This window comes from Thermobia domestica, chromosome 1 (genome assembly GCF_964235325.1).
Source record: "Thermobia domestica chromosome 1, izTheDome1.hap1.1, whole genome shotgun sequence".
NCBI classification, from domain to species: domain Eukaryota; kingdom Metazoa; phylum Arthropoda; class Insecta; order Zygentoma; family Lepismatidae; genus Thermobia; species Thermobia domestica.
In genome coordinates this window covers 177,084,191-177,110,413 of record NC_137454.1, presented here as the reverse complement: position 1 = coordinate 177,110,413, position 26,223 = coordinate 177,084,191, and the positions used below count along the sequence as shown (strand labels likewise).

The 26,223-nt window shown below is 33.6% G+C and overlaps 1 protein-coding gene across 1 annotated transcript in view; it reads right to left on the bottom strand.

Annotated features, from left to right (window-relative positions):
• LOC145691507 (trace amine-associated receptor 8c) overlaps positions 1 to 26,223 on the bottom strand; it is a 435,100-nt gene that overhangs the window by 303,399 nt on the left and 105,478 nt on the right. The window contains exon 3 of the mRNA XM_081766917.1: positions 5,692 to 5,817. Coding sequence (XP_081623043.1) covers positions 5,692 to 5,817 — 126 coding nt within the window. The remainder of the gene's footprint in view (positions 1 to 5,691; positions 5,818 to 26,223) is intronic.

Sequence of the window (26,223 nt, the reverse complement as noted above, 5' to 3'; positions counted from 1 at the left end):
AACGTTACGGTGTCGTAACAAAAATTGGTGGTATACCTTGTACCTACCTACATTAAATAACCAATAATTTTGTTACAGAGAACTATTTTCGTTACGTTACAGTTACGTTAAGTTATCCACCCCTGCTTAATATCTGAGATAACTTAGAAGCATGTAATAATAACAATAGACTATAATTAAAATAAAAATTTAACTTCCTCCAGAATTTGAACACATGATTAACAAACCACTAATCCAAACCGCTCGACTATTTTTCGTACACTATCTAAACCTGCTTTGTGTAAAATAATTTTCTGTTCCATACTAGGTTTTGTTTACAATCGAATACGATTGAGTTTGCGACGAATATTTGCAAGTTACATCTGTTCAAATGAATAAATGTATTTTTCGTGCAAGTAATATCTTTTATATAGTTTATAATTTAGATAAAACAGGTTTAACCTGTGAAATCATGGGGGTTTAAGTGATTGTTAATAATAATAAGACAATACTAGAATTGCAATAACAATTAGTTAAACAGTAAAATTGATGAATAAAATTAACTCAACTAATGATCATCTTTTCATAATCCTCTCATAATTAGACTTTCATGAAAGGCTTTTAAACAGTTAACACTTTTTTGTGCAAACTCAAGGAACAGATTTATCTTAGGTAAGTGGTTAGTGCATTGGATTTTGACACAAAAGACCTGGGCTTGGATCCCGGGAAATCCGAATCTTATAACATACTTTAAAAACAATTCATACTCATTATGATTAGGAAGATCTGTTGTGGAGAAGGAAAGAAATGTTGGAATAACAACAACGTCCAGAACTCATTGTTCTGGATAATTCGAATTTCACCATATACACTATAGCATGGAATGGACATGTAAACACTTATCATAAGTAATGAAAAAAGCAATAATTGGTAAAAATCGAAAAATGAAATGAAATCTTTCAGTTTTATGTCCCACAGTTATGCCGGTTAGGCTAAAGGAGACAGTGATGATGAGTAATGAATGAAATGGTGGAATGAAGAAAGTGGGAGGAAACGGGAGAACCCCGAGGAAACGCACGTACACGGTGTTTGTCCGTCACAAAGTCCACTTGGCGGGGGCTGGGACCGAACCCGGGACCCCAAGCACCAGACGTGAACGCTCTACCATTGAGCCACCGCGGCCCGTGGTAAAAATCGAATTGTATTAGTAATAATTACTGAATTATTCTTGTACATTCTTGTGTATTTTTCTACAATTAATGAAATAACTTCTCAATAACTAATAGTGCCGTTTAGTTGAGATGAGATCGTTTCTTTCGGGAATCTTGGCATCTTACCCTTCACCGATTTCGATTCCAGCCAATAGCAGTAATCAGTAAGTCTCAAAGGAAATGAAAATCGGGCAATTTCTAGCTAAAAATAAAACTTTGCGAAAGATAGAAAAGAAAATCATGCGCATCCATATTATTTTATTATAGGCAACCAACATTCCTTTGCTGTTGTTCAGCTTGCATAGAAGCTGGGAGAATGTTTTAGATGTTAAATACGATATGAATAGCTACCGTTAATGTCACCATTACCAGTGAAGCTGTTAACGAATTAATTCCATTAACGAGCTTGGCCGAGATAATCACTCTAGCTATCTGCCGAAAAAAAAAAATTAAAAATTTGCTTTCTTTCAAGAGTTAGCGTGAGGAATAACATCTATGCTCTAACAGTACAATCTTATAAGTTTCATTGTGTGATAACAATTAAAAATTAATAATAATATAGTGTCCTGGCTGATTTAAAGCGCGAGAAACGGGATTAATTGGCAACACTCAAGCAAATCCCTGCCATGTCTCATAAAAATTTGATAATTTTAAAAGAAATTTGTTGAACATGCATTTAGAGGTTAGGATTAATTCAGCTCTCTTGCTTCTAATTTCAGCCGCAACCAATAGAGGAATGTGGGAATTAGCAACAGTATTTTCTTATAGCTGATATTTGTCAGTATCCTGGGTTTGGTACAGGCTTAAAGCTCATTTCTTAATTTATTCTAGATATATATATCAATGGTCCCTTTTCTCAGAAATGCATAGAGATATTAAGTTTTAACAGATTAAAAATTTCTTTTGTTACGCGTACATATGTAGATTTAATAATAGTGTATTCAAAACATTTATAAAAACAATCACAAATCGTTTGCCGAAAACAAGGTTTAACCGAATATGTCTGAATAACAAGGTTTAACTGAATATTTTAAAGTATATTTAATAAGTGGTCAAATTGGTATTGAGCAGAATTTTAACATATTGACCGCCAAAGCTACGTAAAATTTATGACATTCTGAGGGCTGGTATTAGTATTTTCACACATTTATGAATTTATATTAGCTATTTTGTAAGAATTAGAGCTGTTCGAGCAACCATTACTGGTTCAATTCGAGTCAATCGTTTTAGCATCGTCATCATGTGGAGTAAATTTGCAATGCGGAACAAGGAGGCACCTATGAGCATCACGGCTAAAATAAAGCCTGAGACTATATACTGCGGCATTATGAATAGGGGCAATTGAGACCTATATTTGAGTCTTATTGCAATTAACTTTTAATAAAATATTTACCATTCTTTATGTATTCATAGTAGTAAAAGTTATCATAGCTCTCTCGTGGCAAGTAATAGCGTATTCGTCTTTAGCGTAATAGCGCTGGAGACCCAGATGAAATTCCTGGACGGGAGTATATGTGATTCGGATTTCACGTTAAGCTGTAGATCCACGTCTCATATAGCCTTGCTCGTGAAAGAAACTCTAAACTCATCTCAAATCAAATCAAAAGTTATTAAACATATGCCTTGATATTCTTCATATTTTCCGACTAATTCTAAATATTTTAAAATTTATAAAAGCTAATATATAGATACTTATAACATCTTTACGATTAAATAGTGCAGATTTTGCCTTCTTCTACATTTATTACTAATATTTTTTTCTACCTTCCCTTTCAATACGAAAACAAGCATAGGAGTACAACATATGTAATTAATATGCAAAATAAAATATTAACAACTCAATTTGTCGCTAATTTCTTTTTCTTCACTATTTGAAAACTACATAAACTACCTGGTTTCAATCTAGGAGCTTCAGTTTATTTGAGTAGCTCGAGTGTTTCATTAAATATATAGTTTCTACAGAGTACTGACACACTGTACGTATTGATTTGAGTACGGGTATATACTTTGTCAGTAGTAAAAAAAACAAAATATGCGTGAAGCTTTCTCGTATATAATCTCCCAGCATGTATTTGGTTTCCTTGCTAGATTGCAGTAGATGAGAAATAATTTTAGCCAAGTTATATCACTAATTGCCTTAGCTTCCGGCCCTAAAAGTCTCATCGTGGGAAACCGTACATCTTGGTCTTCTACCCTGTCTCTGTGGGGTAATCTGGGAAAACGTGAACAACATATATCACGCGTATCTAAGAGCTCAAGCTCGTAACTGGGTGCAATTAGATTTCCATTAATTCCAATGTATTTCATGTATTTAGAGGCAAGATAAAAGAATTAAAGTATACTATTATTTTAATTATAACAACGTAATCGATAGCTGAAATCTGGGTATGTGTTACTTGTGTATACAGTGAATACATTTTAGGCCATTCTTCGCCATTACACTATGTCACCAAGAGAGTAGGGTAACCGAAGTATCTCAAGTTTCAATTTTTCTTGATAATTTTAGATATACAAGTATTTATCTTACATGAATCTTTTGGTTCGGTATTTTTTTTTTTTTAAGATTTACTGTTAGGGTACTTGTTATTAAGCTTTTTGTTTTTAAAATGTAACAGAGTACTTGAATTCTCTCACATTTTACGTTTACACATAAAATTTTCATTTCGTTCCCGAATAATTCGGTAAAACCTGGAGTCCCCCAACGTTAAATGATTTTTGCAAGACTAGTGTTGCCAACGAGATGATACTTTTCAGTTTAACGTCCCGCGATTATGCCCTTTAGGCTAACGGAGACGATGGTTAAGGCAAATGAATGATGATGGAAAAATTGGTGGAATGAGAAAGTGGGAGGCACAGGGAGTACCCTGAGAAAACTCACCGACACGATGTTGTCCACCATAAACTTACTTGGCGGGGGATCGAACCAGGAACCTCCAACAACAGAGGTAAGCGCTCTACCACTGACGATACGAGATGAGACAAGAAATAAAATTTTCAAGTCTCATCTCGTAAAAGTTGTGTCGAATTTTTGTCTCGTCTCGATTCTCGAAGAATTCTTTCTTTTATTATCTCGCTTCTCGTAGCACCTTTTTCTCGTCTCATTTCGTAAATTCATGTTCAAGATTTATGCCCTGATTTTTTTTTTTTAAAAAAAGTTCCATCTAGAAGTTATTAGAATCCTTCTACATCACGAAGACTCCACGATGGGTATGATATAACAATATTTAAACCATATTTATTATTGGAATATATAATGTAGTGACTTACGTATCTTTAAATCTTGATAAAATGCTTTTTATTGTGTTCGTACAATCACTCTATTCATTTATAGTTTTTAACTATGAACCATATGACACTAAAACAGTGTTTGAGATATTAAACTTGGGTAAAGTAGTATTGTCCACAAGAGTCGAGAAATTTCTCCTCTCGCTTCAAACTTAAATATACACTTTTCGTCTCTTAAGCAACATTATTCAAGAGACACTTTGTAGTTCACATAATTCTTTAGAAATTTATTCTCTTTTGGAATAAGTTAATAACAAATCAAAAGATGCTAAATGGGAGTCACTTCGTCACCTCGTTCTATTTTTCACCTAAGAATATTGAACATGGTCCTGTGATACTATAAACTAGAAGAATGCCCAATTAATTTTGAACATAAAAGGCACCAAAACTGTCATCAATCAACTTAAGGAGCCCCAAAAACTATGAATTCGACACTAATATAGGTCATTTTCAATATTGTTTTGTATATCTCCCCCTCCTCCAAGTTACGGGGCTCAATTTGGATTTAAACGGCATCGGGAAGTGTCAATGTTTATCTCATCGACCCCAAAAACTATGGAATCACTCATTTTCGATCATTTTTATATATCCCCCCTCCCTTACATTATACCGTCAAAGTGAAATGATAAAAACCATCCCAGGCCAGAACCTCTTCTATGTTGGAAATTTGATCGAGATTTTCGGATAGTTCAAGAGTTATTAACTCACAAACATAGTGGTTTTCAATTTATATATATATCCGAACTATGACGTAAGTTTTCCACGATAGTATATACAATGGTCCAAGAGTCTTATTAACACATTTGTACGGCTAAATGTCTAACATAAAGACAAAAAGTAAAAATACATTAAAATATGGCGGCTGCAGTCAGTTAGGTACACCGGTAGATTGAAGATTTAAGTAATATTATTAAGCTTGGGGTAAATAATCTCGCTACCGAGGCTATATTACACAGAACCTACTGCTTATAGTGTAACACGAACCACTATTCGAGTTTGTACCCGAAACAAGCATAAACCGAACGCGGGGCCACACAAGCAGAAAGATGCGCTGTATCGTTACACCCACAATCAATCATTATTGAGCTTGGTCGTGTAAGAGTGAAGAATGGCAGTAGAATTAACTTGTAAATATAAATGTGAACATGTGAACAAATACATCATTCATTCAAAAGTGAACCACGTAATTGTACGGTATGACCTTAAAATCACTTACTTGTATTTGGCAGAAGATCTCCCCATAAGGCCAGCAATGATAGATGGCAGGCAGGAAACCGAATGGAGTTACTAACAGACCAATCGCTAGGTCGTTGCTTGCTAGGGACGTTAAAAGATATCTTGGCTGAAATGAAACAGAAAATAAAATCATTAACAATTAGTTAAATACATCAAACAAATTTCAGAGGTGCATATATCCCCAAAATTTGTGGTACTCTCTCCATCATTTTGCTGACATATTATTATCCTGTGAAGATTACTAAATACTAGAGCATCAACTAAAAATCGAACTCGTGAGTGTCAGTTCACAATCCACCTAAATCTTACAAGGGAACATCTTATATTGATAATAGCGTTGCCAAATCAAACAATGTGCAATCGATAGAAGAGTGAAAAAAGTGAGAAATCCAAAGTTTTACGGGCCGACACGCAGAAACACAGGAGATACAGAGGAAAGAAAGATCTAGAATCATGTGAAGATAGAAATGCAAAAGATATACTGACACAGAAAGAACTTCAAAATGATTAAAGTAATGAAAATGAAATTTACACAACAGTATAGTAAATGAACATTGTACCCACAGACATGCTCAATAACATCATATGTAATGCAGTGTTGCCAAATGAGAAAAAATGAAGATTTGTTAAATGGCACGGAATACAAATTATAACATCTAGAAAATCTAATTAGGGGTAGAACCATACCTGTGAAGTCATGATGTACCGTGTTACCAACGTTTGAAGATAGGCCTATATGAATTCCTATATGAATATCGGATGTAGAAGAGAACATACAGTACACGATTCTAACTAGTTAATACCAAAATGTGGGACCACAAACAATAATGTAATCACTGAAGCACGAAAACAAGGGACGAAGCACAGTGTCGAAGCAGATTTGCCCAAGTGGAAAATCAGAATAGTATCAAACACAACACACAAAACTGAAATGATGCATGCTCTTGAATTGACAATTGATTAGCAGGCACACGTTTCTGATGCACGTAATACTGTATCACCTCACACATTATTGGTAGTCAATTTTTCAGTGTTGCTGTTGGTAAAACGCTCCGCAGTGTATTGGTAGTGTATGTACTCTTCTACATCCGAAATTCATGTAGGAATTCATATAGGCCTATCTTCAAATGTTGGCAACACGGTACATCATGACTTCACAGGTATGGTTCTACCCCTAATTAGATTTTCTAGATATTATAATTTGTGTTCCATGCCATTTAACAAAACTTCATTTTGTGCTCATTTGGCAACACTGCATTACATATGATGTTATTGAGCATGTCTATGGGTACAATGTTTGCTTACCATACTGTTGTGTAAATACCATTTTGAATACTTTAATCATTTTGAAGTTCTTTCTGTGTCAGTATATCTTTTGCATTTCTATCTTCACATGATTCTAGATCCTTCTTTCCTCTGTATCTCCTGTGTTTCTGGGTGTCGGCCCATAAAACTTTGGATTTCTCATTTTTCTTCACTCCTCTATCGACTACATATTGTGTGATTGGGTAATGCTACTATCAATATAAGATGTTCCCTTGTTAGACTGATTTCTCACAGAATATTGCAAGGGCAGTAGATCAGGAGCGCACAAACAAGTTGAGTTGAGTTGAGTGTGAATTTAATGTATCTTTCAGCAGCGTGGCTATATGAAACGTACACCTACAGATTAACTTGGAATCCAAACTTCATGAGTTTCCGTCAGGAATCGAACCCGGGTCTCCCATGCAAAAGGTGTGTACACTAACCGCTTAGCCTTACAAAAAGATTACCACGAGTGCAGAACATCTAATGCGGTGGTACAACATAATGTCAAACAGTTTTTAGTATTGGTTGACTGATTTTTCATTACAAAAGCACTATCAATCAGTTTTAACAAACAATTTTGCATAATCCAATCTGCTTAGTCTTTTGTTGTGAATTGCAAATAGAATAAATAATTGGACATCGAGCATGAAAACTCATTTTATGTAAGGGAAGAGAACACAACGAAACCAAGGCTAACATATTTGGTGAGAGTGAGAAGAAAAGGTAGTATTAAAAGGTAATTCATCGTGTTTGGCGCTTTGAAGTCAACCTCAAAGGGGCAGCTTCTCGACGACTTCGGAATGCAATCCTCGTACCTTTCATGTTTCCTCGTCTGAGAGTTTTGGGTGCATTTACAAAACACAAAATTTATATATTCGCAATTTACAATTGATCACGGGGGCTTAATTTTGGTTTACTACAATATATCTCAGCAAAACTAATATCTGTTTTTGTACTTTCTTAATGGTTTTGATTTCAGATTTCCAATACGGAAGTTTTTGATTTAATGTTAATGTTCTTTTCAGCAGGGAGGCTTATGAGACGTGGCCCTACAGCTTAACGCGGAATCCAAACCCCATGTCCCCCCCCCCGGCTAATATAGTAGTGATTAAAACTGTTGTCCTAGTACACTTACACTAGACCTAACAGTGGGGAAATTGTAGGGTAACCAAATGCCAACGTTGGTTCTACGCTGTAATTGCCGCTTTGCCGGCATTTGCCAACGAAACCCTTGCTAAAGAAATAAGATTGTAATTAGGAATATGAGGTTGGAACTGTAGGATAAATGATGGTAATTATTGGTAGGCCAATATGCACTTAAAACAATTGGCCCAATTTATCTTTCAGCTTTATTTTTCTACTACCAATTAACAAACCATGCTGACCATTAGCCACTGCATAAACTACCAACCTTGTTGTTATGGTATAAATTATGCTATTTAGGTGCAAACTTTTAGTGGCTAATTAGAATAATTATTTCGAACACTTTTTCTGGTGTTATTCGAATATTACCGAAATACTATTTCAAAATATGATTGCATTAGAATCAGGCTGAGTTGAAAACTGATTACTACTGATTCCTTACTTTCGAATGGCAATAGAATTCTATTTGTGATTTTTCTGTAAATTTATTCCAGTTTTTATCTCTTACTTTTTCTCTGTTTGAGCCAATTTGTGTAATCAATTCCTTTATCTACTTCTAGCATTCGAGTTTCATTGAATTCTTATAATGAATTATTTTTATTAAGTTCTGGTTTTTCACAGATGTTTATAAATCTTCTGTTAATCAGTCAAAATTAAATATTTTACAACTGCATATAATCACAAGAATTGAGTATCACTAAGTAGTACCTATTTCCAATTCAAGATGTCACTACTTGTTTAGCCTTGGCACTCTTCACAAGGATGATTAAAAAATGTCTATTGCTTATTTTGACTGATGATTTAGACAGTTCTTTGTTTTGGCTCGCTTATTAAGTAATAAACGAATAACAAGTAACCAGTATATTTTTCAATACACACACATTTTAGATTTAGTCAAAGAGATAAATATATACAACCATAAGTCATTTTACTCATTCTGAACTATGATCTATTTCCGTAAGATTCGTTTTATCCAGAGAAAACTATATATATATATATATATATATATATATATATATATATATATATATATATATATATATATATATATATATATATATATATATATATATATATATAACATGTCCAAATCTCTTGACTCAAATACATGCGATATATATTAACGAAGTACTATGAAATAACTTCAACAAAACCCACTGTAATGAGCAACCAATACAAGAGAAGAGGTCAGAACTTACCCTATTTTGAACAGAAATTAACGATCCCTACTTATTATTGCAGATTGAGGTAACCACAAGATGGCGACAAAAAATACGAAACATATGGAAGGAAGTCAGCAGCGTTATTCGCTTTATATGGGCCAAAAGCAATCCGGCTAGAGAATTTCATGAAGAATGACGTCATTGTATGGCAAAAGTTGAGATAGTGATGCCATGAGTTTAGGAAACGATTTACAAACTAGATAATTGATCTGCCTTCTTGAACGAAAAATTTGGTGCCAGCGAGTCCTGCCAACCATGGGCTGTGGTTGAAGGACATTGAGGAAACTTTCCAGATTAGGCATGGGACTGGGTGGAATATTAGACATTAGTGTCAGTACCTCAACACAGACGATGATGTGCAATCCACGGTGTGTGAATAGTGCCGAATTTAAAGTCGGAATTCTACCGCAGAGACATAGAAAATTTTGTTGTGCTCTTAGAGAAATGCTTGAACAAAAGTGTATGACTACGTAGAAAAATAGTGAAAATCCCGCATTTACATACTTGGGTAGTGTTTTTTTCTCAGCTAATATAGAGAATCATTATAACCTTTACCATAAGACACAAAATATTTTTATATGTTAATATAAGTATATAACTTGTAAATAAATAATGTAACTTGAAAACATTCCTTTTATTTACATAAATTTGATATTATATACATATAGTTTTGATTAATTTTAACGGTACTTAAAAGTTAAGTAAATAATGAAGAACTGGAGAAAAAATAGAAGAAAATTTCGTTTTAAGTACTAATATAGAGAAGTGTTGACGTAACATTACATGAAACTAATGGAATTTAATGGAAAGATTCGAGAAAAATCATATTTTATTAAAATGAACAAGAGTAGCTTCCATCATTCTTTATATAAAACAAAGTCTGTCTCTTGTGTATACCTGAATGTAAGGTTTATGAAGTAAAAATTGCAATGACACACTAGTACCGAAAATACGGTATCTTTCCTCGTCGTTAAATTACTCTGTATTTAGTATTAACACAAATATAAGGCAAATACATATTCATTTAAAGTAAAAAGTCATTAATCGGTGCTATTGTTGATCACTATTTTAAGTGCATGTTGCATCGATCATTGTTCGTTTAATATCGATCATATCCAATATATTAATTTAACACTGGCATCATGAACCTGTGTTCTCCTTTAATTGTACTCTTAACAATTTGAAATCGGTCAAGAATAATGGAATGGACACCAGCTTGCAATTTGTCGATAATTTATTCTTTGTTGTCTGTTACATAATAATATTCGCAAAACTTGTAATGTATATATATTTCAAATTTTAGTTTTATGTTCCTTAAATGAACACTTTAAGCTGAAGAAGACAATGAAAAGGGAGTAACGCTATTGAAAAGAATAGTGCAAAGACAATGCGCTAATACACATACTCTGAGAGGAATTACGCGTAGAACCAGCGACGGGCAGATCTTGTGATCGATTCCTTATGCTTTTGTCCGCTATACTATGTCAGCCGATTTTAGCAAAACCTTATATTATTATTAATATTATTATTATTATTATTATTATTATTATTATTATTATTATTATTATTATTATTATTACTATTATTATTATTGAATAGGATTTAAATCAGTCAAAAATGTGAAGATAAATTAACTTCCAGCCTGAAAAAATGTAAAAACTTCTCATTTGTTATGCACGGCATTACTAGCTTTTCATTATTGCAGTGAATGTGTACGTTCCAACATGATTAAGTTGTAGTACAATAGATATTTTTGTCTGTGCAAGTGTTACATGTTTACTCAGAAAAACGGTGTATGCCTATTGTATTTCATCTCTCTCGCTCTGCTTTTTGTACTGTCTTTCCTTATGGCTTGAACTACAGCACATCCACACCTACATATACTAATGTTAATTATCATGGTTTGTTTTTCACAAGTTAGATGTTGAATAATAATGAATCTTTCTGAATGGAACAATGTAAAATTGGGAAAAGGGTAATTATTTTCCCATTGTGCTGTATGTCCAAAACTCCTTCATTGTTTTCGAAAGGATTATTTCTTTTTAATTTTTTTTTTTTTTAGTACTACCACCCACGTAATACTTAGTAATGTAACGGAAACTATTAGAACGGAATATGATGATCGATGGCGAATGTTGAAATGATGTGTAACAAGGATAAATGCAATTTTAAGAACATAAATCTTAAGTTGGTATTATTTATTGTATAAAAGCAATACTACTAAAGATTTGGAGGGGGGTGAGTGGCAAAATGGTAATTCCAATCTTGCATCCAATGATTCAAGTGACAGTCCTAAAAATAGATCCTTCCGTACTTTAGTAGAATTTCAGCTTTTCTGTCCCAGATTTACCTTTAATTGCTATTTAAACAGTATTTATCTAATTTTTATTAAGTCCAATGAATTGATTTAGAAGTTTGATTATGCATAACTTAAAAACCAGATGCCTGCAAACCATAATATTGGACATATTTGTATAGCAGGTCAATGCTGATTCGAATGAGTTTGGTTGAAGTAGTACGATATGCATGTATATGTATAGTGTCCTTGGTTTCTCAGAGTGTCTTTGTTTTGGTCCTTATTTTTTGGTTTTTGAGTTTTTGAGACTCATCCCTTAAAATAGTTCTATATAAAACAAACTAACTCATGAAAAAATAGTTTAATAGAATAACATTAAACTGTACCCCAAGCGACCCCAAGTTTGAATGCGTCTACAATATTGAGTATAAGACAAGAAAAAAAAACTTGGTTAGTTTGGAGTGGTTAGATGGAGCTACATCATATTTTGGCTAAGGTGAAGGAGATATCACTGCATATATTACTAAATAGCATCATTATGATGGCCGTCTTGAAGTCCGCCATCTTGGATCCAAATTTATTAATAGCTAGGGAAAATTTGACATAGTTTTAGACTAGCTTTTCACCACAAATACATATCTCACGTGCACTATTTTCAATTTATTTCGAATAATTTAATTTCCCCGATAATACATATTTATGCATTTATAATTATATTTCTGAACTTACCAGGTACCTGTGTCTTACATTGTATATTCTAAATATATTCTAAACTTTGAGAAGTATTTAATATTAATCAGTTGAGCTATTTTTTTGTACTGGTTACTTTAGTGTGATATGAAACGAGTTTAGAGGCGACATAAAAAAAACTGGGAAGTCGAAAAATAAGGACCACTCTAATATGTGTATATATATTAAATACAGTCGTATTTTGATATGCTGATGTTATTTCAAAAATTGGAAGTATATTGAACTATGAAAAATTAGCTACGTGTAAAGTAAAGATTTTACCTATCACATTACTAGAACACATCACACACTCAAAAAATCTTTATGCATTAGTAATATTATTACTACTACTACCAAAACTGTTACAATTAGTAGTGATGCTACTATTAGTACATATCAACAGTGCAAATAATATGAATAATAGTGTAATTATTCTTGTAAAGAAAGTACTAATCACTAAGTACTTAATTTTGAAAAATTAATTTAACAGGCACAAATAATTCTCATTTAATTAATTGGCTAAGAAAAATAAAGCTGTATTGGAATACGTATTTTTTAACTTTTTAAAGAGATTTGCCGATCTTTCTCTTTATTTTGTTTTCGTAGTACAACTCTGGTAAAGCAATAGCCGTAACGGTCTCTTGCCTCTTCTTCGAATCTTCAATCTATCCCTTTTACTAATGAAAGTTCAGATTTCACTAACAAGTGCATATTCCTGGAAACTTGGTAACTTCTAAGAATTTGCTTATAAGAGCACTACTTACCTATTATTCCTCAGCACGATATTTCTGAGAAATTCGACTTATAGGTAAACGCTTCAGGACATTAAATCGTCTTTGAAATAACGAATTAATGAGAGAAAGAGAACAAATAATATTAACGCAAAATTACATCGGGACTTTGAAAATGGAAGAAATGGATTTTAGTTTAGTGTTCCTTTCAGTAGCGAGACTTATATAAGACGTAGACCTATAATATACAGTACTTAAATTCATCCTTCATATATATATATATATATATAGGGTGTTCATTTGAGGCTGCCTAGCTCGAAAACTATGAGATATGTCAAACTCGGTTAAAGAAATATTAGAAGGACTAGTACACTGTCTATCTAAGTAACCATGTTTCAGAGTTGGGACGTATCGACGCAACGGATTTTGTAGAGGGAGCTGCGGTATAGATTCCGCTCTTACACCTCTCTCTCTAAAATCATGTGCACCAGTACAACTCAACTCTGAAACATAGGCATTTAGATAGACAGTGTACTAGTTCCTCTAGTAGTTCTTTAACCGCCTTTGATAGCTCTCATAGTTTTCTCGTAACTCTGAAATAACGCGTTTTTCGCCCTATGTTCATATGGACTTTTTTTTTATTGTTTAGGTGTGAGGATTTCACCAGTAGATTTTCGATACATAATTAATGAACACCCTGTGTATATATATATTATAGAACAAGAGTATCATTTTTAATGCAGTTCATGTAACTAGCATGACACTCCTCTCCTCCATGTTGTTTCATATCTTTCGAGGCTTGATAAGTAAATATAAGCCACATAGTGCTCTTCCTAGAGAAGATTAACAATTCATAATATCATGTAAAAAAACTGCAGGGAAACTATGATTAGTCCGAACACACTGACGATTCTTTTCAAAGAAAGCATTGTTTACACAGAAGTAGACAAACGCACAATTGTTACTCAATGCGCCTATAAGAATAAAGTTATTTATAAATTCTAAGTATCAAGCTGAAATTATCTTCTTGAAATAAATGGAAAAAGTAACTTTTATCCTTATACTTATGTGGAAGAGAATAAGTAAAGTAAAAGAATTCGGAAATAGCGGGAGTTCGAAAATAAGAACAAGGAAATTAAGAAAACTGTTGAATAAATATGAATTGCTCGCCAAGTGAGCTTTGAGGTGAACAAACATTTTGTGTGTGGGTTTTCTCGAGGTTCTTCCGTTTCCTCTGTCTTCCTTTATTTCGCCATTTCATTCATTATCATCATTACCATCGCCTTTAGCCTCGGTGCATAATGTTGGACGCATGAGTAGCAAATTATAATTTATAATTTTAATATGTGTACTCAGTAATGGTATTGCACGATACACAGTAGGCTATCAAGAGCCTTGTTGCCCAGTAGCGACTGCTGTCGGAAACAATCATGTCAGTGGAACTAGTATCTTTTAGAGAAATATATTTATTTGGGCTACTTCTTATAATAATTATATAACTGCAAGTACCAAACCTATCTATTTGCTGCAAATGTTTTTATTTCTTTGTTCAATTTAGATTTTAAAAGTAATTTTTTCAGCATCAAGATTACTGCGACACGAGCTTACAATTTAGCATGGACTCATAAACCATATATGCTTTCACTGAAATTTGAATGCAACAAATATAAACTAAAGAGAAGAACATCAATCTATTGACACCAATGGGATCTTGTTAGTTTCTTGTTATAATAAACGAAGTATTAGGTGTTTTCCATACTTAAAGTTCGCCTAACGGGACATTCTAAAAGGAATTTTGAATTCAAATTGAGATAAACTCAATTTTATCATGTAACACTATAAACAAAAATAGATCATTATGTTTCCTCCTTTGTTTCAGTGTGTAAATTAGAATTTTCTACTGTTCATTCTGTATGCAAATGATCTTTGGGTATAGCACATTTAAAAAAATATAACATGGATTTGACGTTTCACACACACAATCCTGAAAATGCACACCAGTGAAGCCGATACTATTATGCTGTGTTCATATCAGGAAACAGAAAATTAACTCCCCTTATATACCTCATCGTTTACAAATATTTAACACTTCAATAAATAACATTATTATTATTATTATTATTATTATTATTATTATTAGTAGTAGTAGTAGTAGTAGTAGTAGTAGTAGTAGTAGTAGTAGTAGTAGTAGTAGTAGTAGTAGTAGTAGTAGTAGTAGTAGTACGCTTCCAAACTATGCTATGCTGTATCGCAAATCTGATACTTGTTCTTATATCTTACTTATATCTTGTACGTAAGTCTTATACTATGTTTGTCTATCTGTGTAGCAACAAATATCAGAGCAAAAACGATAAGAAATATTTATAAATATTTTTAGCAAACAATTCAGCGTCTCGGCAATACGTTTCACCTTCTCAGTTAACAATTTATTCAAACCGAAAGCGATACAAATCAACCGTTTCCGGTTTCAGTGTTGATATTCATAGAATAAAAATCGTAATTTACAGCACCAAGTGTTTTACTAGCTATTGATTCCACGTCTTACATTAGTACAACGTACATCATCACCCGCAATACTGTACCAAAAACGAAAGAGGTTGAAATTTATTAGTACTTTCGCTTTCAGTGTTGATTTCCATAGAGCAGAAACTGTAAGAGATATCGAGAAGTGGTTTTTACAATCAATTCAGAGTTTCAAGAATATATTCGATCTTCTTAGTTAATCATTTATTCAAACCTTAAATGATAGAAAGCAATCATTTCCGGTTTCAACGTTTATCACCATAGAACAAAAATTGTAACAGATAGTCAGATTTTTTTTTTGGGGGGGGGGGCAAATGATTGGTGTCTTCCCGTTATGCCTACAGGCCCTCCAGCACTTTGTAGAAAATATTTTTAATGATCTTATCTGTAGGCAGAACGGTAATTCCCGTTGTGCCTACTTCCCGTTCTGCCTACTCTTTCGAGACGGGGAATTCTGTGCAGGGAGGGATCTTTTCTAGGGATTTTTTCTTTAGTAATTCTAATAGATTCTGTAAGAAGAATAACTATTCCTTTAAATTTCATCATATATTTTAAATGTTATCTTACTTGCTCTTCTCAGAAAAAATGACTAGGTATAGTTTTGTTATTAGCAGCGTTATTCACGTCTACTTTAGTAGAGATGTGTTTTTTTAATACTTACAGAGAAATGGAAAATTAATTGATTCAGTTACAAGAAAATAAACTTATTTCGGTCTAATATCAAGTCATTTCACAACAAAATTTTATTCAGTTTTCCAGTAGTTCATCTCCAACATTCTAAGGCTCGCAGTACGTAATAGGTGCTACAGTTCACATCCTCAAAATATATTTGGCCATATATTAAACAAACAATGCAAGAAGATGCATAATTCGGTCTCTTTCCTTTTTCTAAAAAAAGCCTTTGTCTTCTACATCACAGATCTTTTTCCGGCATCACCTCTATATATGATCAGGTGCTTTGTCCTCTATACATGATTCTGTATTACACGCAATATGTCGTACTTATATTGTAAAAAAAAGAAAAAAATGGGACCGCAATGGCTCAGGGGTAGAGCGTTCACCTCTGGTGCATGGGGTCCATGGTTCGATCCCAGCTCGAGCCAGGTGAGCTTTGTGGTGGACAAACACCGTGTGCGTTGGTTTTCTCGGTGTTCTACCGTTTTCTCCTACTTTCCACTATTTCTTTCATTTCTCATCATCACCGTCTCCATAAGGGGGCCCTTAAGAAAGGGTCTTAGTCTCCTACATTAAAATTACTTTTTCGGCATCACCTTATCAGCTGATTTGTCTTCTATACGTGATTCTATACTATATGCCATAATATCATACATACTTCTATTTTCATATTTATATTGTCAATGTAAATAGCAGGAATACAAAATACAAATATCATAATTGAATGTTTTTGTAGAGTTTCAACTCAAATCAAAAGGTCAGATAATCGGGGAGGGAAAGGGATTTATAAGATTTTGTTTCAGTTTGGTACTCTTGAAGGTGATTGGCTACTGTGTTCACCGGTAGCCAATCAGCGTTCAGAACACCTGACGGCTTCGAAAAGTGAAAGTTCTGAGATCGAGACAGTAATCTGTATAAAATTCAATTCAAATTTTTAATCTGTCACTTTATAAGTATCAATAGGAATAGTAAGCAGCACAGAATGGCAGAATTTGTCAGTTCGAAATACGGGGGGAAAGTGCTCGCGTACGAAGGGTTCTTATACCGGATTAATAGACGTAGTAAAGAAAAGACATATTGGAAATGTACACGTGGGTGCAAAGCGACAGTTGTTGTTTTGGGTGACGATGTTTTATCAAAGAGTGGAGTACACTCTCATGAAACAGAAAGTAGCAAAATTGAAGCAAGATGCTTAATAGACAGGATGAAGTGTAAAGTGTCCGAGAATCCTGTAGATGCAGTTCCAAAAGTTTACAGGTAAGACTAAATTTTCTTTTTAAATGAGTAGTTATTTTATTGGTTAGTTCTATCTTCTAGTTAAAAATTAACTACTTTTTTCTTTCGTTTTTAACATTACGTTAAGAGACACCAAATAGTTGATCTGGGTAAACTGAAGTCAGTTTCTTGAAGGTAGTGGCCTAGTATCTCGCTAGTCGTGTGATACAAGTTCAAGTTAGCAGTACAAATAATCTCAGTTTACAAGTTTTGACTTCAAGCTTATTGCACTAGTCAGATGAATGTATTTTGCAGGTAAATTTTAACGAAACTATTCATGTATTTTTTTATTTATTTCATTTGTTTCTATCTTCAGAGAAGTGATTGCAAAGGAAGGGATACAGGAAGAGGTTGCAGCCGCTTTGCCAACATTTGAGGGAATTAAACATACCCTGTATAACTGTAGAAGCGCAGAAAGGCCTGAACTTCCCACAACAAGAAATTGTATTAGGTTAGAGGGCAGGTGGAGACAGACATTAACAGGAGAGGAATTTCTCTTAATTGATGATGGTGTTGATTCTGATCGATTATTGGTAACTGAATTTATTATTATTCAATTTTAATTACAATAACTTTCGTAAAGTACTTAATGTTAGCAGTGTTAAGTTTACAGACATTAATTAATATCATCTAGTTTGAATTTACTTAATAGGATCCTCAAAGTTTAGTTTTGGAGCCAGAGGTGTACTAATACAATTAACTGATTCAAATAAGGGATTTCAATTGTATTATATTCTGGGCACGAGCTTTAGATAACTTTAACATTCAAGTATGCATCCTTAAATTTTTAGCTAGAATTAAGTATGCTGGTCATCACACTTCAAGCTTGCAGCATGTCTGAAAATTCAATATTAAATATATATTTTGTTTGAATTTAATAAGTTTGTTAATATGTTAATTAGCTAATACACTAATAATTATCAATATATTAGGGGAGCTAAATATTAATATTATATTCTGCAGGTCTTTGGGACAACCGGAAATTTACGGAAGCTTTCAACCACAAAGACAGTTTGGATGGATGGTACTTTTAAAGCAGCTCCCCGTATATATCAGCAGCTGTACACCATACATGGGACATATTTGGGGCAGACTTTTCCGTTTCTATTTTGTTTATTGCCTTCTAAGAAAGAGGAAGACTATCGTAGGATGCTGCTTCTCATTAAAGATGCGGCTTCTGCAAATGGTCTTTCCTTTAATCCTACTACAGTGATTATAGACTTTGAAAGAGCGGTAATCAATGCCGTTACTGGTGTTTTTCCGGATGCAGCCATTCGTGGGTGTTTCTTCCATTACACCCAATGTTTATGGAGGAAAGTTCAGTCATTGGGGTTGTCCACTTTTTATGAAGAAGACAAAGAGGTCAGGAAGTGGATAAGACGTGCTGCTGCACTACCACTTGTGCCAGTGGAGCAAGTGGGTGACATGTTCCTGCATCTCCAGGAAAATGCCCCGGAAGTACAAAACGCAGAGAAGTTTCATGACTATTTAGTCGAAACATGGCTGGACGATGCAGACGCCATTTTCACAAAGTAAGTACGATATAGTAGTTACCTTATTTTCTACGCTATTTCACTATCTGTTTTTCGTTTGATTTTTTTTTTCAAATATATGTGGTTTTCGTTTGGGAAACGAAATCTACGTTAGCAGTGATTAGTATTTCATATATAGGCCTACTCATTCGGTCATTTTAGTCCTTTATGTTTTTCCATTAGTTTCGTTTGTCATTGTTGTATTGCCTATGTGTTCTACAATTGTGAGCTCAGAAGTGTCTGGATATGAAATGGTGCATAGTGTCTTTAATGGAGTGTGGTAAGCGTAATTATTATTCTCATTCCATAAAAAATCATTTCTGAGATCTGCATGCCAATACGAAATTTTAATCTGCTCATACCAGAGATCTGAAATTAACTCTATACTAGTGTAATGATTACAAAACTGAATACTTATAAATTTACCGTGTTACTAACAACAAACAACAGACGTTATCCTTAACGTTATCTACGACAGACGTTAACATGCAACTTCCAATCGTTGTTGAATGTCTATTGTCAAGCTTTGATTTGTTTTATGTAATTAATGTTTCTCTCTTTTCCAGAGATATATGGAACCAATATGATAATGTTGAGGGAAGAACAAATAATGTTGTAGAGGGCTGGCACTCTAAATTAAACAGAAAACTGACAAGAGAACATCCAAATATTTTTACATTTGTACAGCTGTTGCAGCAAGAACAGAGTGAGAATGAAGCTTGTATGCTGATGTTGGAGGTAGGAAAAAAGCCGAAGGAACCAAAGCTGAAATATAAGCGAATTGAACAAAAAATAAAATCATTGAAGGCACGTCTGGAATCACATGTAATAGACTTGGTGGCTTACACAGATGCAGTTGCATACTGTTTGCATTTAGAACAGTGATGGTGAGATGTTTTAAATATATTGGCTATATTAACGATATATGGTATTAACATTGACGATATGTAGTATTTACATTGACAATATAAGTATATGTAACATTGCATGTAGTATAGAATCGTGTTAGAAGACAAATTACCTGTTAAGGTAATGCCAAAGAAGGAGCAGTGATGTAAAAGACAAAGGCTCTTTTTTTTCAAAAGGGCCGCCTTATGCATCCTCTTGCATTGTTTGTTTAATGTATGGCCGAACATGTCTTGAGGATGTGAATTGTGGCACTTTTTAGTACTGCAAGCCTTAGTATGCTGGAGATAAACTACTGGAAAACCGATTAAAATTCGGTTGTGAAATGAATTGATATTAGCCCGAAGTAAGTCTGTTTCGTGTTCGTTTCAGATACAATGTCAAACGGGTTACTGGCAACTGAATCAATCAATTCGAGGAAAGAGATATGATGGAGACAAACACTCTTTTTAAAGGCCGCCTTATGCATCCTCTTGCGTTGTTTGTTTAATAGTTGGCCAGACATGTCTTGGGGATGTGAACTGTGGCATTTTTTAGTACTGCAAGTCTTAGCATGCTGGAGGTAAACTACTGGAAACCCAAATAAAATTTTGTTCTGAAATTGCTTGATATTAGATCTTTTTTTTTTAATGTTTGTTTCACATACAATGTCTAACATTCTTGCAACTGAGTCAACCAATTTTCCATGTATGATGAAACTTGTAGAGGTGGTGGTTGTTTTTACAGAAGCTTTTAGAAATACTAAAGAAATATTCCCTACAAAAATTCCTCCCTGCACATAATTCCCCGTCTCGAAAGAGTAGGCACAACGGGAAGTAGGCACAACGGGAATTACCGTTCTGCCTAGAGATAAGATAATTAAAAATATTTTCTTTAAAGTGCTGGAGGGTCTGTAGGCAGAACGGGAAGTAGGCACAACGGGAATGAACCAAATGATTCACTGTCTCAAGACAATATAGCATCTCCATCCATAACTTTCTACTAAAAGCGGATGTGGTTAAAATTTACTTGCTAGGGAAGTATCAATGAGCTCATATCGAAACCTACCGTAAAATTTCACTCACCTGGTCAGAGGAAGGAAGTCCCACAGAAAGACCACACAAAAGAAATCAGCTGCGTTTTTCAAGTGGAATTAACCAAAATGGCAGATTGAAATGTCGCGTAACCAAGTCGATAATTGCACAATACGTTCAGTACCACCCCTTGTAAACTGACTGTTAATAATAAAAAGTCAATAAGAACAGTGTGGGTACATACTACACCTAAGGGGAAATCGTACGGTAAGGTAAACCTTGACGGCAGCCATATTGAAATCCGCCATCTTGAATGCAGGTGAAGTTTTGTAAATATTAATAGGGCAATATGATACATGATTTTGTGCTAGAATTTAAGCAGAAAAGCAATGGTAGCAATAGTTTCAAGGTGCGTGCATTTGGTGAAAAGTTACAGGTATATTTATTCTGTATGTTTCCATATGTACAACTCCCGAATGAAGCAGCTGTCCAAAAATAAGTCGTTGCAATTGAAATGTCTATCTCCGCTCCTATTCAACCGATTTGAAACAAATGTTCAGAGTAGTCTTTCAAAAGTATTTAGTTGTGACCACCATAATTTCAAACAAATCACCAGAAAACATCTACATGGTGTTTAAACTATTTTGTACTTTTTCAATTGAATTTGCGTTTTGTCCGGCTTGTATCACCTCCCTTATTCAACCAATTTGCACCAAATTTGCCGACTAATCTCCTACAAATGTGTAGCTTTGCTCAACAAAATTTAGGACAAATTGGGAAAATATAGAGGGCGTTTCCTATATTTTTGTATTTTACAAATTGTTGGACAGCTGCTTCATTCGGGAGTTGTGCACATGGAAACATACAGAATAAATATGCCTGTAACTTTTTACCAAAGGTACGTATCTTAAAACTAATTCTACCATTGTTTATCTGCTTAAATTCTAGCACAAAATCATGTATCATATTGCCCTATTCCTATTTACAAGACTTCACCTGCATTCAAGATGGCGGATTTCAAGATGGTTGCCGTCAAGGTTCACCTTACCGTACGACTTTCCCTTAGGTATTGTATGTACTCACATTGTTGTTATTGACTTTTTATTATTAACAGGCAGTTTACAAGGGGTGGTACTGAACGTATTGTGCAATTGTCGACATGGATACGTGACATTTCAATCTGCCATTTTGGATAATTCCACTTCAAAAATGCAGCTGATTTTTTGTGTGTGGTCTTTCTGTGGGACTTCCTTCCTCTGAGTGAAATTTTACGGTAGGTTTCGATATGAGCTCATTGATACTTCCCTTGTTAGTACTCTTGTTTTAATATTGTTTTCTATTCAGCAAAAACGGTAAGTTATCGATATTTTTATTTTTTATTTATTTATTTTTATTTATTTATTTATTTATTTTTTGCAATAGACCCAGCTTCTCAAGAGTAGGCTTTATCTTTCTCGTTATCCGTCTGTTCGAACTGGAAGCACTAAAAATCAACCGTTTTTGGTTTCAACGTTGATGTTCATAGAACAAAAATAGTAATGGATAACGACAAATAATTTTTTGCAGTCAATACAGCGTCTCAAGAAAACAAACATGCCGTCATCCACAACATTCTACCAGAAGCGGAAGTGGTCGAAATGTACTAATACTTCCGGTTTCGATATTGACTTCAAAAGGGCAAAACCGGTCAGAAATATCGACAAGTGTTTTTTTGCAATCGATTTATGGTCACAAGGTGATGTTTTGTCTCAACTTTTATCTATCTGTTCATAGCGGAAGCTGTGCAAATATAGAGTTTTCAATTTCAACACTGATCACATAATGGAATGGATAAAACGAAAATAGATAGCGACAACCAGTTTTTTCATACTGATTCATTATCGCAAGAATATATTTCACCTATGATTTTATTTCTCTACTTCAATCGACAGACATCAATTAGCACTTGCAGTTTTAATATTAATATCTATAGAGCCAAACAAAACTAGGAGATAGCAAGTAATGGCTTTCTGATTCGGATCCAGCGTCTGAGAAGCAGGTTCTATCTTTAATCTTATTCTTCTATTGTAACCAGTAGTTATAGATACGGTACTTCAAGTGTAAGTATTTGAAATCGCATAGTTAAGTCTAATGTAGTTTTACACTGTAAAACAAAATTATTATTATTATTATTATTATTATTATTATTATTATTATTATTATTATTATTATTATCCATAGTCAAAATAGATTATTTTCAATTGTTATATCTTTAAATTTACTTCATGCGCATATTTTAGTAAAAATAAAAAAGAAAAGAAAAATGATTTGATAAGTGACGAATAACACTAAAATCCACTTCTTAAATGAATGTAAACACTATGCTTTTTCTCTTAAAATGATATTGAAATACCTGTCATTAGTGATATTTTCTTCAAGTTAAAGGTATAATACGTTTAATTTCGTTCTTCTGATAAATAAATCATAGTTCGTACTTAATGCCTAAGACAGTGTTTTACAAATTTAAGTAAGTTTCATAATAATAATAATAATAATAATAATAATAATAATAATAATAATAATAATAATAATAATAATAATAATAATAATAATAATAATAATAATAATTTTATTTTCAGTGCTGTGAACAGCTTATTGGCAAAAATACAGCACTATGTTAAAACCATTATACAATCATTTAAAACAGACCAGAAAATTTGTTGAATAGAATAAATATTAGAGCAGGTTAAGGCTCTTGTCAGAATATTAATATATTCAAGTTACAAGATTCAAGCTGATTATAAAACGAGATTAAAATAAAAACAGACAGTATCATAAGATATTATTTACAGAACTGTGAAAATTAAAGCTTCATTAACTATCGTTTAAATAATGAGTCAACTTTGCTTAAAATTATATATCAGATATGCAAAAGATCCTGGTTGGTTATTGTCGTATTTTCACATAAAAGATAGGTTGTTTAAATAAAATATTATAACTAAAGATATTCTGATGATATATAACAACAAAATCAAACAAAATCGAGTTTGTAAAAATTGCTCTATTGCTTCTTCCAACATATGTATTGATTTTAAATTGTTATAAGATATTGCCACTCTTCTCAATATTTTTCGTTTTGAATTTAGTGCTACCAATGTTGACTGATTTCTTACACTATAACTCGGCACTCTTTTTCCTATATTTTCCAAGCAGTAATCGCTACTATATTTATCATCCAGTATCATTTGAATAAAGTATTTATCCATGAAATTTCTCCTTTCTGCTAGAAATTGAAGTCCCCCCAAAAATTACCAATATTCATGCTCGTGTGAATAGTAATCCTTTTTCATTTTATAATATATAATTAGTAGTCGTATAAACCATTCCTGTACCGTAATTGCGGGCTACTTGGACCCTTAAGGGGCTACTTGGACCCATACCAAAAACTCGTTTATAGTCCCATGTGCAATGCAATAATGAGTGAGTTCAGAGTTAGATCCGTTAGATGGGATCATAATGCAGGCGTACACACATTGAAACTAGTTCTGTGGTAGGCTACGATTGAGCAGCATTGGTGAGAAAGGTTGTTAACGAAAAGAGTGTATTTATTGACCGCCAAACTTTTATGTGTGGACACTATTTGCAAAGAAGTGGAACCAATGCTAAGTAAACACATAAGTAGCTACATATAGGTTAATGAAGCTGACATGGTAAACTTTCTCATATACAATAAGATACGTGCGTAATTGCATTATTTATGAAGTGTGTACATATGACCTGGAAAACATGGATATTTTGTCCCACCACAACTTTTGTTATCTTTATCCCACCCCATCCTTTGTTATCTTTATCAATGAAAAATAAAGATCTGTTGTCACGTGTCACACAAATAAGGACTTTTCATTGTTTCCTTAAGGATACCGGTACAAAATGGTACAGTACATCAATATAAAAGATTGTCTGCAGGTCGAAAATATGCTGATTTTTCATAACAGCTTGAAGAATGTTTACCAGCAATTCAGTCGGGGAAAATGTCGCAAAAAGAAACAGAAGCTCACTTCAAGATAAGTCGTTCCACCATAGAAAGAAGATTAAAAAACAGGTCAAGGCAGAATCCGGCCATCTGAAAGTGTTCACTGAAGAAGAAGAATTAGCCTTCGCTAGTCATCTTGATAAAGTTTGTGATTTCGGATTCCTCGTTAATTAACTTGATTTCAGATTTATTGTGAAGTCCTATTTAGCCGTGCATGAGAGAACTGTCATTGCTTTCTAAGACAGTCTTCCCAGTCGAGATTGGGTGAAGTTATTTTAGAAACTGCACATCCAGTCAACGACTAGATTCGCTGCTAATATAGATAGGGCTCGTGCAGCTGTAGAAGAAAATGTAATCAGCTATTACAGTCATTATATTGATAATATCTCTTAACGTGTTCTCTTTGTGGTTTGCAGTAAATAAAAAGTGTTGTTCTTGAAACACTTACGTCCTTCTTTGTCTCAGAGAAGTTTTTAATGGTTTTCTGTAGGAAAATATGGGGGTGGGTTCAAGTAGCCCGAACGCGAGTCTTACTTGGACCCATTTTTTACAATAATCGCCTGTGCTTTGTTTTCAATATATGTAACTAAAACTGTCCTCGATATGTACAATAAAGCCTGTAGTTCCACTTAATATGTGTTATGACAAAAACTTTCAAGTTTTCGTTGATGAAAACAGACCGAAAGAACGAATTTGTTGCAAAATTGGGTCCAAGTAGCCCGCATCTACGGTACTGAGTTTGTTAACAAGTATATTAGACAAACTGTTCCAAACGACTGAACCAAATTCAAGTTTGAATCTAACAAGCGTCTTATGTAAGTACACATAAGAACTACTATTTTAAAAAATCAGGCCATTGATTAAAGATAAAACCTATTATTTTTCGAGTTGAGCGCACTAAATCATTTATGTGATTACCAAATTTCAATTACACTGGTCGGCATGGAAATCCTCCACGAGAGTGAAAGGGTGTACCGGATAGATTTCGAGACGCTGATTACGAATATCTCATCGAGAAAGTTCCAGCCCGTGTTTTTTTTTTTTTTTTTTTTTTTTTTTTTTGGCGGTGTGCTGTTTCCATAATTGACAGAAAAATCGTATTTTTCGTATTTAATATGTGTTTTCCGTGTTTAGAGTGCATAATTC